This window comes from Schistocerca cancellata, chromosome 6, assembly GCF_023864275.1.
Source record: "Schistocerca cancellata isolate TAMUIC-IGC-003103 chromosome 6, iqSchCanc2.1, whole genome shotgun sequence".
Taxonomy (NCBI): Eukaryota; Metazoa; Arthropoda; class Insecta; order Orthoptera; family Acrididae; genus Schistocerca; species Schistocerca cancellata.
Genome location: NC_064631.1, coordinates 28,887,332 through 28,905,438, shown reverse-complemented (window position 1 = coordinate 28,905,438; position 18,107 = coordinate 28,887,332). Strand labels below are relative to the sequence as shown.

The 18,107-nt window shown below is 45.2% G+C and overlaps 1 protein-coding gene across 1 annotated transcript in view; it reads right to left on the bottom strand.

The window, feature by feature from the left end:
* The window catches only part of LOC126191173 (uncharacterized), a 63,970-nt gene extending 46,075 nt beyond the window's left edge, over window positions 1–17,895 (bottom strand). The window contains exons 1-3 of the mRNA XM_049931950.1: window positions 17,772–17,895; window positions 11,326–11,584; window positions 11,184–11,280 (exon numbers count right to left, since the gene is read on the bottom strand). Coding sequence (XP_049787907.1) covers window positions 11,184–11,280; window positions 11,326–11,584; window positions 17,772–17,895 — 480 coding nt within the window. The remainder of the gene's footprint in view (window positions 1–11,183; window positions 11,281–11,325; window positions 11,585–17,771) is intronic.
* Between the last annotated feature and the right edge of the window lie 212 nt (window positions 17,896–18,107).

The following is an 18,107-nucleotide window of genomic DNA, read 5'->3' as shown; positions in this document are numbered from 1 at the left end:
GTACTCACAGCTTTACTTCTGCCAGTATCTCGTCTCTATAAACTGGGTAGTTGAAGATGTGATAATCTGAGATTAAGAAATTGCTGTAGGATAATAGGTCGTGGTTGGACACGTCAAACGAGTCAATTGGTTCATAACACAGCAAATAAAGCCGTATAAACTTCATTTTTTGGTGTGTTTGTAACTATCAGTGACTGATAATTATAAGACTGTGTAGTGGTTGGTACTGTGAACGGGAAGTCTTTAGATAAATAGATTTAATTTCACACGTAATTCTATTTGAATCTTCCTTAAAGTTCGTGTCCACTTCTTAAGAAGGACTGAATGTCCCTCAGGCTCTGTGGCACTAGTCACCACGGATTCCCTCTGAAGTTGCCTGAGGATGAAATTTACCTTTCTAACTGCATATCAAAGAGGAAGTACCTACTGATGTTTCCCTGGCTTGGGAAAGTTCGTTGCTTCCTTCCAAAAATATGGACTGTCCAACCCAAGGTAACGCCACCGCCATCCGACCGATGGAGAGATACTGTTTGATAACAGTACCAATTTCATGGATCGTAATGATTTTTGCAATATTTGATTGGGAACTTTGTGCTGCTTTCGTGTCTTGTTACGTAGTCAGATCGCTACTAAACGTTGTATGTCGATAGAGTATCAAGTACTACTATGATTTAGCTCGTACTATGTGCTGTCGTCTAGTAGAACGGGCCTAACCTTTAATTAATATTGGCAGCATCACTTAATCTCACCTCCAAGTAGAGACGATTCGCTTCCGGGCCGGGCGGTATCTCTGTGTAATTGAAGAATGTAAGCTTCACTCAGGCAGTACAGTAATGCATCTTCTGAGCAGCTCACATTTAACTCAATTGGGTATACATCTTGGAATACTCAGCTATATGTATTTCATATTTGTCTCATTTATCTTGCTTTTGTGATCTGCCTGGGTATAAACGTCTTATTCGTTTTTGCTTTCCGCAGTCTTCCAATTAAACACAAATCTCACGACGTTTATAGTCATTTTATTTCGGTTTGGTCAGTTTTCACAACATCCCTTTGTATTATTCATTGCGAACTTTTTACTTTGTTTGATTAAATAAAAGTTTTCTATTGTAGATCAGATTTACATTTTGAGATTCCTAATATCCCAAAACTTCCCTGTTGTCAGGAAATAGCTAAATAATAAATATAAACAGTTGCATTTCTAGGATATCTGCTTCATATTTTCAAATTTCCATTGTGTGCAGTGGCCAAGCATTGGTTTTGAAGATACAGGAGACGCAAAGGTGGTAATGGGTGTCGAACGTTGATGTGTTTTGTAGCAGAAGTTGGTGCGCAAGCTACTGAGTCTTATTTCGAACTCTTCCAGGTCTGTTATCTTTGTCACCCATATTGTGTAGAAACTTTTTGCCTACTACGCATTTAATTTCGGCAGAAACTAAATCACGTAATTATACGCCGATATATGTCTTCTTGAGAACACAACCATGCAATTTTCACAAGTGCAAAATGGAAGTGCAAAGGCAAAGGAGGCGAGAAAGACCAAAGAATGATGATCGAAAGGATGTGTGAAGAGCAACATGAACAACAAGAGGATAGTATTAGAGGAAGAGCAGCAGAATGCAAAAGAGCAACACCAAGTGAAAGAACAATAGGAAGAGCAATTAAAGGATTTAGTGAACTCCCTTTTACTTCACACACACATTCTGTGACACAATCATACACAGTTTCAACCTACACTGAGTGTCTGCAGATACTATCAGTCCTGAGTGGCATTTTCTGAACAAAATATTGTTCGCTATACGTCAGAGATTAATCTTCTATGACAGACTGTCTTTCTTTTTTTTCTTTTTTCATTTTTTCAAGAAAGGAATTAGTGGAAGTGCAAGAGGAGGAGTGAGACTGAGAGTGAGGGAATGATAATTAGGTATAGGGTTCAAATGGTTCAAATGGCTCTGAGCACTATGGGACTCAACTGCTGTGGTCATAAGTCCCCTAGAACTTAGAACTACTTAAACCTAACTAACCTAAGGACATCACACACATCCATGCCCGAGGCAGGATTCGAACCTGCGACCGTAGCGGTCGTGCGGTTCCAGACTGTAGCGCCTTTAACCGCTCGGCCACTCCGGCCGGCTAGGTATAGGGAAAATACAGTACGTGAACAGGAGGATATAGAATATGAGCGGGAGAATGTTATTAGAAAGTGTAATAGCAAGAGAAAGAAGAATAATTAATTTTAAAATATATGATACTATTATGTCAAGAAAAATAAGTTGGTAGATAGAGCTCACACAAAGTAGCTTGGTCTATGCACAGAAACGCATTCTTGTTCTCAAGCTGAGTGAATCTATCCTTTTTTTTTTTTTTTTTTTTTTTTTGAAGGAACAGCCGGCTCAATTTGCTGTCCCCTCTTAACAAACAAAAATTCTTTATCCACTTCGGCGCGGCCGATGGCCCACTCGCTACACTGCTGGAACGGGGGCATGATCACGCCGGCTCTTGTGCGATATTTCTCACACGATGTTACATGAACTGTTTGGTACAAAATGTTGATTTTTACGCGTCTTATCATTTGTCACTTCAAGATGAATTGCCCATCGTTTCTTTAATGGTAATAGCTACTGCGATATTTAGAAATTAAATAATCCCATCACGCGAAATTAGAATATATTACAATGAAAAATAGGTGCTGCTATGAGTTTGTTTGGTGTAAGTTAGATCATATATTGCTGCATGTCAAATGTAGCTAACATACAGAAACTTTTTTTTTTGGCAAGATGTCTGCATCTATCTAGACCTCAAGCAAAAAAGTGTGATGACCTTCATACGAGTACTGAAAGGAATCAATCAGATTTGAATTACACGATAAATCACACAAATTTAAAGGGTTCTCGATTGAACTAAATAGCTTGGGATTTCAATTACGAACAACATAAGTAATAACCATCACATAGAAAACGTAGTAGAAAGGTGAACTAAAGACTGTGTTTCATTGGCAAAACGTGTAGTAAATGCAACAACTGAATCCACTATGCTTTAAAGGGTTCTCGATTGAACTAAATAGCTTGGGATTTCAATTACGAACAACATAAGTAATAACCATCACATAGAAAATGTAGTAGAAAGGTGAACTAAAGACTGTGTTTCATTGGCAAAACGTGTAGTAAATGCAACAACTGAATCCACTATGCTTATCTGTCTTCTTCTGAAGTATTGCTGTGCAGTATGGGAGCCTGACCAATTAGGATTGATGGAGGACATTGAAAAAGTTCAGAGAAGGGCAGTTCGTATTTTATTATCACGAAAAAGCGGAGACAGAGTTTCATGGATATGATACGTTATTGGGGGTGAAAAATCATTAAAACAAAGGGATTTTTCGGAGCATCGACATCTTTTGACGAAATTTAAATCGCCAGCTTTCTCCTCCGAATGCGAAAATATTTTGTTCACTCCCATCTAAGCTGGTGTCCAAAATTAAAGCAACAAACGGAAATTTTGCAAGGCTGCGTTTATTCTGCCACGAAACAGAATAACAAGCGATAGTAAAGTAGAAACAATGTAAAGAATACAAAACGTAAACAACCGCAACATGCATAATGGCAGACAAAAAATCTTCGTTTTTTTTTAGTTTCACGGATTTGCACACACATTTCGACAACTGGTTAATGTGCTCAGTGTGGTATGTGATCACCTCTGGTTGCAACACAGGCCTCACAACGACAGGTCATACTGTGAATGATACCATCAATCTCATGTTGAGGCAATAACGCCCATTCTTCCTGTAGAGCTGTTCGCAGGGCTTGGTGTGTGGTTGGTGGATGCTGATGTGATGCAAGCCATCTCCCTAGTACATCGCAGACACGCTCTATGGGATTCAAACGCACACTATGCGTGCAATATCTTCCGTTTCCAAGAAAACATCGACCACCCGTGCTCTATGAGATCGAGCATTATCATCAGTCAGTATGAAGTCTGGGCTCATAGCATCCCGCTACAACCGCACGTGAGGTCCCAAGATCTCGTCACGATACCTGACAGCAGTTAAACCTTGACGATTCACCTGTACAGTTTCATGAAGAGGTGTTCTAGTGGTCAACATAATCTATGTCCACAACATCTCCTCGATATCGGTTTCTTTCGACAATGTTTGGGTCCCGAAATCGTGCTCCACGTTCCCACCAGGAGCTAATCCGTTGAGAATCGCTCTCCAGACCAAATCGGGACTCGTCTGTGGAAAGAACTTTGGCCCATTATTCGGCAGTGCAGGTGGTGTGTTGACGGCTACACTCTAGACGTTCACTTCTGATAATATACCTCATAGGTACACATATAGCAGGTCTCCAACGATAAAAGCCACTCTGGAGAAGCATTCTGTAGATCGTTTGCCTCTATACAACACGTCCAGTGGATGCTGCGAGGGTCAGATACCAGTTGCCGTGCAGTACTAAGGCGGAACCGTCGTGCCCTTACAGCCAAATAACGGTCCTCTGTCCTCTCCTTCTGATGTCACACGTGGTCGGTCCTTCCCTGATCTTCGGAATACAGTTTCAGTCTCTATAAACTGTCGCCACATCCGAGAAGAAACGATTCACATTAAGCCATGAGACCACATCAGCTTGCGACTGTCCTCCTTCCATCTTTCCTATGGTTCTCCACCGCAGAGAGTCTGGTGGGTGACTTCTCTTTGCCGTACTGCACTCTCTGTCGTTGTGTAAACAGCGAGTGGATGTGGGACTACCCAGCAAACACTACCCTGTTTAATAGGCGCCCTCACGTCATCGTCGTCATGGTTGTCCGTAGACCGGAATACCATCTTCCATGCACGACTCGAACGTACAGGCATCTGTCGGTCGACAGTTTGTGATTGTATCGTGAATTAGACGCAGGATGGGGAAGTAGCGGTTTGTTGGTTTAATTTTAGACACCAGTGTATGTAGAAAGAAATAATCATTGAGTAAAATAAGAGAAATAAGAGAGGTAGGTGTTCTTTTTAGCAACGTGCTATTTGAGGGAGGAAGGGTTGAGAAATAGTTTTGAAGTGGTTCGATGAACCCAAGCACTTAAATTTGAACTGCGGAGTATTCAGGCAGATGTAGATGCAGATGCACTCATTTTTACTTGCGCGTGCAAACGATACTGTCAGAATGGAATATTCATAACGTCACCCGTATCTCGTAAATGGTTCGAGATATTGAAATGCGTTTTTGGAAAATGATAGCAGACAAACAAGAAAGTATTTTTCTGTATTGGTAATATACGAAACTTTCTTGCCTACCACTGTATATGAGCAACAACACATTTTTTTGATGAAATAATGGATTTTTTAACTGATTAATCGTGAATTAGTATGTGTTTTCAACAACAAAAGCGAAGAAACTACACGTCTATTTTTACACCGAGAGTGAGCCCTTCATGTGCTATTGACCTTATTTGTCCTCAGTTGATACCTTAATAATACCGGGTATTTCAAAACGAATGTCGGGGTTTCAAGGATTTGTAGCATTTATTACGTTCAACCTACAACTATAAATCATACTTCAAATGAACGACCAACTCAAACACATTTTCTTACAGGCGTTCAATGTGAGGACCATTCGTCACATAGAGTCGGTAGGAGAGTTCTTCCCAAACCTTGATCAGTGTGTCTGGAGTCTGAAGTAATTGTTGGAACAACTGCTTCATAGTCTTTCTTAAGTTGGGTAAAGTCATCTGGTGGAGCAGGCAGATATTCATGATCTTTCGTGAATCCTCAAAGTAAAAATCGCAGGGGGTCGGATCAGGTGGACGTGGAGGACACGTGAAAGAAGCTCTGTCATCTGGCCCCTTGCTGTCAGTCGAGGAGTCGCTACAACGTCATTTAACCAATCGCCTACTGAGTTACGACAGTGAGGCGGCGCACCATCTTGGCGCCAAATAAAGATCTGTAGTTCCGCTTCTTCCAATTAAGGAAAGAGCCCTAGTTCTAGAGTATTACAATTGCTCCACCTAAAAAGGAAGGCCTATAAACTTTCCGACAGGGTATGGCACAAAAAATTTAGGGGAGTCTCGTTGCAACTGTACCATGTGGTGGGGATTTGCTGACCCCTAGATGAGCACATAATGTGTGTTCACATCTCCACTTAGTTCAAATGTTGATTCTTCACTGAAGATACGATCAAGAATAACTTCATTTTGTCCTTCAGCTACGTTTTACTTGCAAATCTGGCACGTAAACCGTAGTCTGCAGGCTTTTGAGATTATAATAACTGCATATGATAAGGATGTAATCGTCAGCGTCTCCTTAAGTCTCCACACAGGTGTCACCAGTGGAACTGCTAACATACGACTCGTCTTTCCAACTGATTTCTTGGGGCTACGCGTCAAAGACACTCTCACTCGTTCAGCACGTTTTTCAGTCTCTCTCCCTCCTTCCATACTCTTCCCTTTGTATACAGGCATACAGACAAAACCGTTTGAGTTGCTCTTTCATTTGATGAATTATTTACAATTGTAAGTTAAATGTAATAAATGCTACAAAGCGTTAAACCTCGATATTCATTTTGAAACACCCGGTACACTTTTAGAGATGTCTGTCCCAATCGCAGCTACATTTTCAATTTAATGAAGTGAAGTTGTGTAAGCCCCGCTGTGTTTTGGAAACAGAAGCAAATTTCAACATGGCAACAAAAGAAGTGTAGGCGTTACTCGAAACTAGCGACTAAAAGACTTAATAAATGCTGAAAGGTAAGGCGAAAGTAAGTCGCCCCTTCCACTGCAATTTCGATGCAATCTTGAAATCCAGTACGCTTTAAAAAAAGAAAAAAAAGACGGTTTGTAGCACCATAGCTCTATTACTCTACTGCTTTATTTTGCCTTTTGTTTTATTTAATGTTACATTGTTGAGCTTCTGTAAATGTGTTTGATTGAATAGATAACACAAAATTGTATACTCCTTTCTTTGTAAAAACTTTGATGGCATGATTTGATTCTATGGAATGTAGTGTATCTGTCACTTAAATTCTTTGTCCCAGTTGGAGGGAGACCAAACTTACTGTATATATTTGGAATTTGTTGAAACAATTTTTTTTAGAAATGTCAGTATGTGAAAAGGTCCTGTTTTATTTAAAATGTTTGTTCTCTTTTATGTAAACTGCTGACCTTTACTTAGGGTTCTTAGTTATTTTGTATGTTCCCCTCGGGAACGGGATTGTGTAGCGCGCGCAAATTGTGGTTGGCCTAGGTAGAAAGGTGGAACTGAGAGTCAGTCGGGGACGAGCTACCAAATTGTCAATAACTCATGTAAAAGTTGTATATTGTGCAGGTGCGGAGAGAGGCTTTCCGTGACACTTTCCAATGCCTCGGATGGATGGATAAAGAACTGCAGCTATTCTGGAATTGTCTATCATCGCCACCAAGAAATGACAGATTCCGTCAATTATACCTGCAAATCCACCTACCAACATGCAATTGCCACCACATTGCGCAATCACTGTAATGGAATGCTACAGTAATGTACAGTAAACGATCAGCTCTATGGATGTTTAGTGTACTCAAATACAAGGTAAATTTTAACTGAACTTTTGTACCTACCGTGATTTATCCTCCGCCCCATATCCACTTAGGTTCCCTCCCACGCTAAAGTGCTTACCGAGTGTCCGTTATTGAAAGAAAGTTAAAGTTAATGTGGCAAGAGAGTGAGCTAAAGTGCGTGATGCTTGCTGAAAATAATTTTTTTTATTAAAACTGCTTATTAATATAGTGTTGCCAATTTCAAAATTAAAAGTTCTTAAAACTGAGGATGGTAAAGTTTTGCTTAGTAAACGATCACATTGCTGCTTGTTGCAAATCGCAAAAGGTGAGTCAGTTTTTTACATATATGTCAAGTTGTGTTCTACTGCAGTAAGAGTTGAGAACTAATACCTTGTTTCTTTTGTGTTTCCTGACAACAGGGAAGTTTTGGGACGTTACGAATCTCAAAATGTAAATCTGATCGAGAATAGAAAACTTTTCTTTAAGCCAACCAAGTGAACAGTTCGCAATGAAAGTGTGTTTAGTATGCTCTGCTACAGTGGTCAAGATTAAGGGTCCCCCTTCACTGAAAGTGGTTCAAATGCACAAAGTTACTTAATTATAGCAAATTTCAATTACTATTGCTACTTAAGTCAAATTCTGTACAATATTGGGTACCACTTGTGTATTAAAAGTGCATATTAATATTGTAACAGGACTCACAGTTTGCCTATTGTGCTCTGCTACATAACGGCTAATAGAAAGACAACTATCTATGAAAACAGTAACTCCTTTATTCAAAAGACAGTGAGAAGTAATGTTAGTGAATTCCATTTAACTTTCATTCTAAATAGAAAAGTATTTAGCTGAGAGAGACTTAACCTGTGACCAGTTCATAATTTTGCAGTGAACTACATTTACAATTTTATGTCAGCTACGAAATTGTTTGAAAAGTAATACTGAACCTATGTCCAGTTTGTGATTCTACAGTGCATATTAATAGTAATATTATAAAGACCATTCAGTATGAATAAGCCCTGAAAGTAATAGTGTGTGTTGTTAGCTGTTATATTTATGCAAATAATTTGTTCTACTCTGTCAAATCCAGACTTAACGTTAACATATGCAGGTGTCAGTAGGATGGCGACCGTTTTCTTTATTCTTTGAACAGTGTGGATAGGTAAAACATTGTTTGTTACTGTTTAAAAATTTACGCAATTCTGACTTTCACTTCCGATAAGCCACCTCCGTTAGGTACAACACGGTCAACATAACAACATTCCTGTGAGAGGGTAACACTGCTCTGTTGCTTTATACCATAATTGCTTTAGCAAGAATAATTTCATTATAAGAACTGCCTTCAGCTTTGAGGTTATGGTATAGCAGTAGCGGGCGGAGGTGTTATAGGTTGACTTCTTGAATGACTAACCGTACTGGCATAACCTGTTAATACGATGATTTGCAGACTTGCTAACCGTTCTACTAGTCACTAGCCTTGAGCTGTTGAACTGTGCGCCCCCTACCGCGCATGGCCGCTCGCGTTGTGATCCCCACCACTACTGATGTCCCCTACCCTACCACAGCTTCTGCACTGATGTAGGGTAAGTCATTTTTTCAAAACGCTACCCGCCAGGGTAGCCGAGAGCGCTAACGCGCTGCTTCCTGGACTCGGGTAGGCGTACCGGCCCCGGATCGAATCTGCCCGGCGGATTAATGACGAGGGCCGATGTCCCGGCCAGCCTGGATGTGGTTTTTAGGCAGTTTTCCGCATCCCGCTAGGTGAATACCGGGCTGGTCCCCCTGTTTCGCCTCAGTCCCACGGCTCGCAGACATCGGAACACATTCGCAGTATTCCACGGATTACCCTCGACGCAGACAGTTGGGGTACACTAATTCCGTCCCGGGGGGTACGGGGTGGCAGCAAAAAAAATGGTTCAAATGGCTCTGAGCACTATGGGACTTAACTTCTGAGGTCATCAGTCCCCTAGAACTTAGAACTACACTCCTGGAAATTGAAATAAGAACACCGTGAATTCATTGTCCCAGGAAGGGGAAACTTTATTGACACATTCCTGGGGTCAGATACATCACATGATCACACTGACAGAACCACAGGCACATAGACACAGGCAACAGAGCATGCACAATGTCGGCACTAGTACAGTGTATATCCACCTTTCGCAGCAATGCAGGCTGCTATTCTCCCGTGGAGACGATCGTAGAGATGCTGGATGTAGTCCTGTGGAACGGCTTGCCATGCCATTTCCACCTGGCGCCTCAGTTGGACCAGCGTTCGTGCTGGACGTGCAGACCGCGTGAGACGACGCTTCATCCAGTCCCAAACATGCTCAATGGGGGACAGATCCGGAGATCTTGCTGGCCAGGGTAGTTGACTTACACCTTCTAGAGCACGTTGGGTGGCACGGGATACATGCGGACGTGCATTGTCCTGTTGGAACAGCAAGTTCCCTTGCCGGTCTAGGAATGGTAGAACGATGGGTTCGATGACGGTTTGGATGTACCGTGCACTATTCAGTGTCCCCTCGACGATCACCAGTGGTGTACGGCCAGTGTAGGAGATCGCTCCCCACACCATGATGCCGGGTGTTGGCCCTGTGTGCCTCGGTCGTATGCAGTCCTGATTGTGGCGCTCACCTGCACGGCGCCAAACACGCATACGACCATCATTGGCACCAAGGCAGAAGCGACTCTCATCGCTGAAGACGACACGTCTCCATTCGTCCCTCCATTCACGCCTGTCGCGACACCACTGGAGGCGGGCTGCACGATGTTGGGGCGTGAGCGGAAGACGGCCTAACGGTGCGCGGGACCGTAGCCCAGCTTCATGGAGACGGTTGCGAATGGTCCTCGCCGATACCCCAGGAGCAACAGTGTCCCTAATTTGCTGGGAAGTGGCGGTGCGGTCCCCTACGGCACTGCGTAGGATCCTACGGTCTTGGCGTGCATCCGTGCGTCGCTGCGGTCCGGTCCCAGGTCGACGGGCACGTGCACCTTCCGCCGACCACTGGCGACAACATCGATGTACTGTGGAGACCTCACGCCCCACGTGTTGAGCAATTCGGCGGTACGTCCACCCGGCCTCCCGCATGCCCACTATACGCCCTCGCTCAAAGTCCGTCAACTGCACATACGGTTCACGTCCACGCTGTCGCGGCATGTTACCAGTGTTAAAGACTGCGATGGAGCTCCGTATGCCACGGCAAACTGGCTGACACTGACGGCGGCGGTGCACAAATGCTGCGCAGCTAGCGCCATTCGACGGCCAACACCGCGGTTCCTGGTGTGTCCGCTGTGCCGTGCGTGTGATCATTGCTTGTACAGCCCTCTCGCAGTTTCCGGAACAAGTATGGTGGGTCTGACACACCGGTGTCAATGTGTTCTTTTTTCCATTTCCAGGAGTGTACTTAGACCTAACTAACCTAAGGAGATCACACACATCCATGCCCGAGGCAGGATTCGAACCTGCGCGGTTCCAGACTGTAACGCCTAGAACCGCTCGCCCACTCTGGCCCGCGGTGGCAGCAGGAATCGCATCCGGCCACCCCTTAAACATTAACGTGCCAAATCCGATTAACGATGGCTGACCCTGCGTAGCTGCGGGACAAGGCTCAAGCGATAGATAGGTAGATAGATAGAATTTTTTGAGCACTCTAGAGAGCAACTGGACGCCTTACCTTACACCTGTTGAGCAGTGCCTCGACGTCGACGCGTCTGCGGCCGGGGAAGGCCCGGAGGAGCACGTCGACGGGTGAGCGCTGCGGCGGCGGCGGGGGCGGCGGCGGCGTGGGGGCGGGTTGGTGGGGGTGGAAGGGCGACTGGAAAGCGGCCGAGAAGTAGTGCGCGCCCGCGGTGGCCGAGTAGTGCAGGAAGGCGGCGGCGGCGGGCTGCGGGGGCGGCGGCGGCTGCGGGGGCGGCGGCGCGGGCGCCGGGCTGCCCGGCTCGTACTTCTTGGGCAGCGACAGGTTCTCGGGCGCGTCCACGCACGCTGCGGCAGCCAGAGGCGTGAGCGAGCGCGCGCGCCAGGGCCCTGCGGCTGCGGCTGTGGCTGCGGCTGCGGCCGCCCACGGCCAGCACGCTGAGTGGCAACACGCCCGCCGTCTCAGGCCCGCACACGCCAACTCGCTCTACAGCTAGCTACCTTACCGACTAGCGTCACTGTGGGCCGAAGCCGTGAGCCGGACCGCTACTCGAACTCCAATCTGTTACTCACGTTTGTACCGCTCAACCAACTGAGCTGTCCTAAAACACGTTACATCACCAGCCAGGTGTCTGCGGGCAGGGGAGAGCAGGGGTGGGCAACACCTGGTGTACAGCCTACGCGTTGCTGTGGTACGCCTCGGTCTAGCCTCCGACAAGTGGCTGGCGCATGCGCGGGACAGGGCGTGACGGGTGCAGTAAGACTATTGGCGAGTAAACTACCCAATCTGTGTCTTCCCGCGGCCTGGCTGGCGGGCTACCCGTGCCCAATGGGCCAGCTTCGGGACAGTCTTTCCTACAGGGAGGTTCAAAGTTTCACCCGCCTCCCTTTGATCCTAGCAACCCTGAAGCTCGGATAATGTAGGCGTGGCAACAAGAGAAAACGCAGGATAATTTTAAACAATGGAGATAAACAGCAAGTGACAACCCGGAGCAGACAGTGCACAAATAAGACCTAATGAACATATCTCTCAAACGTATGCTGCCGTTGCTAGCATCTACAGCTACAAACATACTCTACAAATCACTGCGAAGTGTATGTGTACGTAACGTTGTACCGTATGTTAGTTTCTTCCTGTTCAATTTGTAATGATAGAAGAATGATTGCTTAAATGCCCTTGGAATTAGTTGAATTACGTCTTTCCAAGCCCCAAGATAACTATACATAGGTACCAGAAGAATATCTCCAGATTGAGCACTTAATACTGCTTGTTGCAACTTTGTAATTAGTGTTTTTCGTGATAACTTGTCTCTACGAATACAGTTGTCAGCATCTCAGTGACGCTCTCCCTTGAATAAGACGAACTTGTGACAATTAGCATTCTTCGTGTGCATTCAGCACCCGCCGTTAGTCGTTTTTGGTACAGATGAGATTCACAAATGATTTGTAACCCATCTGCTTTGTAGAATGACTGCATTTTTCCAGTATCCTCCCAAAGAACGTGTCTGCCATCCACCTGATGCAATGAGATATCGCTACAAACTGTTAAACCCAGTTGACTGATTCCAATTGTGACTCATTGATCTTGAGGTCATAGGACACTACACTTCTGCGTTTTCTGAGCTTCACAAATTTACTTATTTGTACATTTAAAGCAAGTTGTTAATGTTTGCACCACTTTTAAATCTTTTCAAGATATAATCCAATAGGATGGTGGTCAAGAACCATCAGTTTCAGTTGAGGGTCAATGTGTGGATGGGATTATCGCCAACCACGTCACACAAGCCATCGTCATTCCATGACTCCTCAAAGGGAGGCGTAACTGCATTTCTTGGAAGAAAGACTGTATCCCGTGCTGCAAGAAGCTTCATTTATGTTGCTGTTATGTGGCTGCAACACGATAGTTCTCCACCCCACTATTGCCTTGCGATGCCAAAAATGTTTGATTGGAGACGGACCGGATAAGGTATTCTACTTTTGCGGCTGGGGAAGTCGCTTAAACTTGACCATTTTGTACATCTACCTGCAAGAGCGGAGAAAATCAGTGAGAAAAACTGAATAGGTGCTGGACGATGATTGTTTTACTAACAGCGGGGAAAGGTATAGGTACCAGATGTGTCACTGGGGAATAGTGAGATTCCAGACATTAAGTTCCCTCATAGCTCAACAAAATGTAATTGGTGAACGTGACAAGGCACCTGCCGAATATCTGTACATTGCTGATATGTAGCTTGGAAAGGTAAGAGCGGAGAAAATCAGTGAGAAAAACTGAATAGGTGCTGGACGATGATTGTTTTACTAACAGCGGGGAAAGGTATAGGTACCAGATGTGTCACTGGGGAATAGTGAGATTCCAGACATTAAGTTCCCTCATAGCTCAACAAAATGTAATTGGTGAACGTGACAAGGCACCTGTCGAATATCTGTACATTGCTGATATGTAGCTTGGAGAAGATAAGAGCGGAGAAAATCAGTGAGAAAAACTGAATAGGTGCTGGACGATGATTGTTTTACTAACAGCGGGGAAAGGTATAGGTACCAGATGTGTCACTGGGGAATAGTGAGATTCCAGACATTAAGTTCCCTCATAGCTCAACAAAATGTAATTGGTGAACGTGACAAGGCACCTGCCGAATATCTGTACATTGCTGATATGTAGCTTGGAGAAGATATTGCCAGTGTGAGGCTCTAGGAGTCTACGCACGAACGGCAGCAAAGACTGGCCGCACTCATTCAGACCCACCAACAGCATCCTTATGGCGTCTTCGGCAGCATAAACACGTTGTTCCGGTGCCTGTTCATCTCAAGTGGACTCCTACTACACAAGCCATTTCACGTGGCCGGTCACACAAGTGGAATGGCTTATCACCTGATCTGTCGTCAAAGGTAACATTTTCGAGGCGTTTTTGCATCGCAAGGCAAAAGTGGTGTGAGTACTATCTTGGTGCAGCCACATAACACTTAGCAACAGAAAAGAAACTTCTTCCAGTAGGGGGGCAGTCTTTCCTCGAAGAAGTTCAGATACGCTTCACCTGTAGGGCGTCATGTGAGGAAGATGGCTTGTGTGAGGTAGTCGCCAATCATCCGACCCACATTGACTCTCAACTGAAACTGGTGGTTCCTGATCATCGTGCTACTGGATTGTAGCTTGAAAATATTTGAAAGCGGTGTAAACATTGGGAACTTGCTTTAAATGTACAATTAAGTAAATCTGCGAAGTTCACAGAAGGCAGAAAAGTAGTATCTTATGACCCGTTCGTCAACAGTGTGAAAATATACATTCGTGATAATTCTTCGAGCAAAGTGTATGTATTGTTTCCCATGTGAAATATGTCAAGCACTTGCAGGTTGTTTACAAGAAGAAGATGTTTGGTTGTAGCCGAGATCACACGTCGTCCTGAAAATGCTCGTTATACTATGGTCAAGCGGTTCTCTGTGACACAACCTGTCTGTTAACAGCTCTACAATCACACTGCCAGGAAATCACCCTAACTGCGCAGTCTCCAGTTATCGCCTATATCAGCGTCTGCGCACGCTCTACAGGGCTGGCGTCTAGACTGTTCCGGTTGAAAGGTCAGTTGGCTGAGCACTTGTCAGAGATCCGAGATCGTGTTACGGTCCGGCACACTGTTTTAACCCGTCAACATTGTTCAGCTAATCAACACTCCAATGGTGAGTGAGAAATTTAATTCTGAAAATTTATTTATCAGCTTAATTACTATTTATGTTTATCAAACAAGCTACCACGATGAGTTTTGACATAGACTAACAATATCAGGATACGCTCTGTTTGAAGACTGCTGCGTTACAATGCTCACCGTTCAGTGGTCGCATTTGCAACTAAACGTGGGTAACGTCCATTCTACGGTGCACACTGGTGCGAAATATAGAAGTCTAGAAACGCAGGGGAAGGAGGGGTGTTTGCTTTCTTAGCTAGCTGCGAGGTCCAGAATTCATCACTATAACTGTATGAATAAAATGTTCGGGCGGGTTCCGAAACTAATGTAGTTGCTCTGTATGTACAACAAAAGTACTGAGGTCGCTCAGCATTGTGAAATAAATCAGTTAAATGTGACTTCACAACGTAGCCTGGTTCCTTTCAACATGCCTTTGTTTCTGGCTGCCCCGATACTTTCTGTTGCAGCACGCTCGAGTTGTTAGGGTAGTGTTCATAGATTGGTTTCCAGAATGTATCTATCAAACATTAACCACTATAGATGAATTTTTATTAATACGTTTCGCCTGCGGTTTCAGTTAATGGGTGTTATAATGTTCGAATTATCAATTACAGTGTCTTACACAAAAACGGGGGTAGGGAAGGAAGGGGGAAGAGTACTAAAATTTAGATGCAAATTTCGTCCACAGATTCTCATTAACATTATCAGTCAATAAATTATAAACGCTTCAGTCCCTAAGTGTATCGCTGGAATCGTGCTACTTAGAAAGTGGCATGCAGTTTCCAACCCCATGACTGGGTAATAATATAATAACAAATAAACACCAGGGATATTTAACATTACAGTGGAAACAGCACATGGCCTTTCTGATTCTGAATGGTTTACAGCAGAACTGAGTACGCCCAGATAGCTGAGACACCGTAGTGGCGGTGGCTGTTAAGAAGAACTCTAAAATTCCGGTTTGTAATCAATATATAGTTATAATAACCGTAATCGTCGTTTTTTTGTGTATACTACTAAAGCTCCGAAACCGGTCCCTGCAGCCCCTTAGTGGTTATACAAGATATTAGGAGTATAAGTGCAGACATTGTGATAATTGGTATCTTAGTACTATGTGCCCATTTCAGTGTGCTAGCTGTTTCTTCTCGCAAATAGGTCACATAATTGACTATATTATGTTTTATGGACGGCCGCTAACTACACCACTAGGTGGACTACGGCTGTCGGTAAAGGCTAACCGTTTTACACCCACGCGTCCAAACTTCAACATCTGACCTGCTGCGCAGAGGAAAATGAGCATTAATGGCTTGCTCTTGCCACATGTTCTTGGAAGTACTAACCAACCTAAAAAGATACTACTCCTAAAACATGTAATTATTAGTCTTCAAATGAATTAAATACTGATGTAATGTTGTTCAGTACACTGTCCCAAGATCCCAATAAAAATATCTACACTTACAACCCTGATACCCTGTAACAGTGCGGTAGCCCTTCACCACTCATTCATGAAGGAGGTTTCAGGTTGCAACTGCAGAGTTGGATTCGAGGAAAGATGGGTGTCAAAAGACAGCAGTGCACCAATGGACTTCTTATAGGAAGTCAGTGATGCTGCTGGAAATCGAGAAACGAAGTGGCTGAGTTCGTCCTGGACGTTCCTTCTAGAACGTTCTAGAATGTTTTAGAATGTTTCAGAATCACCCAGAATGTTCTAGAATGTTACCTAACGTTCCGGAATATTCTCGATTGTTCCATTATCCTTCTGTGTGGGGATACGTTCCAGCTCGGAAAGGTAAATACACTCCTGGAAATTGAAATAAGAACACCGTGAATTCATTGTCCCAGGAAGGGGAAACTTTATTGACACATTCCTGGGGTCAGATACATCACATGATCACACTGACAGAACCACAGGCACATAGACACAGGCAACAGAGCATGCACAATGTCGGCACTAGTACAGTGTATATCCACCTTTCGCAGCAATGCAGGCTGCTATTCTCCCATGGAGACGATCGTAGAGATGCTGGATGTAGTCCTGTGGAACGGCTTGCCATGCCATTTCCACCTGGCGCCTCAGTTGGACCAGCGTTCGTGCTGGACGTGCAGACCGCGTGAGACGACGCTTCATCCAGTCCCAAACATGCTCAATGGGGGACAGATCCGGAGATCTTGCTGGCCAGGGTAGTTGACTTGCACCTTCTAGAGCACGTTGGGTGGCACGGGATACATGCGGACGTGCATTGTCCTGTTGGAACAGCAAGTTCCCTTGCCGGTCTAGGAATGGTAGAACGATGGGTTCGATGACGGTTTGGATGTACCGTGCACTATTCAGTGTCCCCTCGACGATCACCAGTGGTGTACGGCCAGTGTAGGAGATCGCTCCCCACACCATGATGCCGGGTGTTGGCCCTGTGTGCCTCGGTCGTATGCAGTCCTGATTGTGGCGCTCACCTGCACGGCGCCAAACACGCATACGACCATCATTGGCACCAAGGCAGAAGCGACTCTCATCGCTGAAGACGACACGTCTCCATTCGTCCCTCCATTCACGCCTGTCGCGACACCACTGGAGGCGGGCTGCACGATGTTGGGGCGTGAGCGGAAGACGGCCTAACGGTGTGCGGGACCGTAGCCCAGCTTCATGGAGACGGTTGCGAATGGTCCTCGCCGATACCCCAGGAGCAACAGTGTCCCTAATTTGCTGGGAAGTGGCGGTGCGGTCCCCTACGGCACTGCGTACGATCCTACGGTCTTGGCGTGCATCCGTGCGTCGCTGCGGTCCGGTCCCAGGTCGACGGGCACGTGCACCTTCCGCCGACCACTGGCGACAACATCGATGTACTGTGGAGACCTCACGCCCCACGTGTTGAGCAATTCGGCGGTACGTCCACCCGGCCTCCCGCATGCCCACTATACGCCCTCGCTCAAAGTCCGTCAACTGCACATACGGTTCACGTCCACGCTGTCGCGGCATGCTACCAGTGTTAAAGACTGCGATGGAGCTCCGTATGCCACGGCAAACTGGCTGACACTGACGGCGGCGGTGCACAAATGCTGCGCAGCTAGCGCCATTCGACGGCCAACACCGCGGTTCCTGGTGTGTCCGCTGTGCCGTGCGTGTGATCATTGCTTGTACAGCCCTCTCGCAGTGTCCGGAGCAAATATGGTGGGTCTGACACACCGGTGTCAATGTGTTCTTTTTTCCATTTCCAGGAGTGTATATGAGATGGCGGGAGGCATGGTTCAAATGGTTCAAATGGCTCTGAGCACTATGGGACTTAACT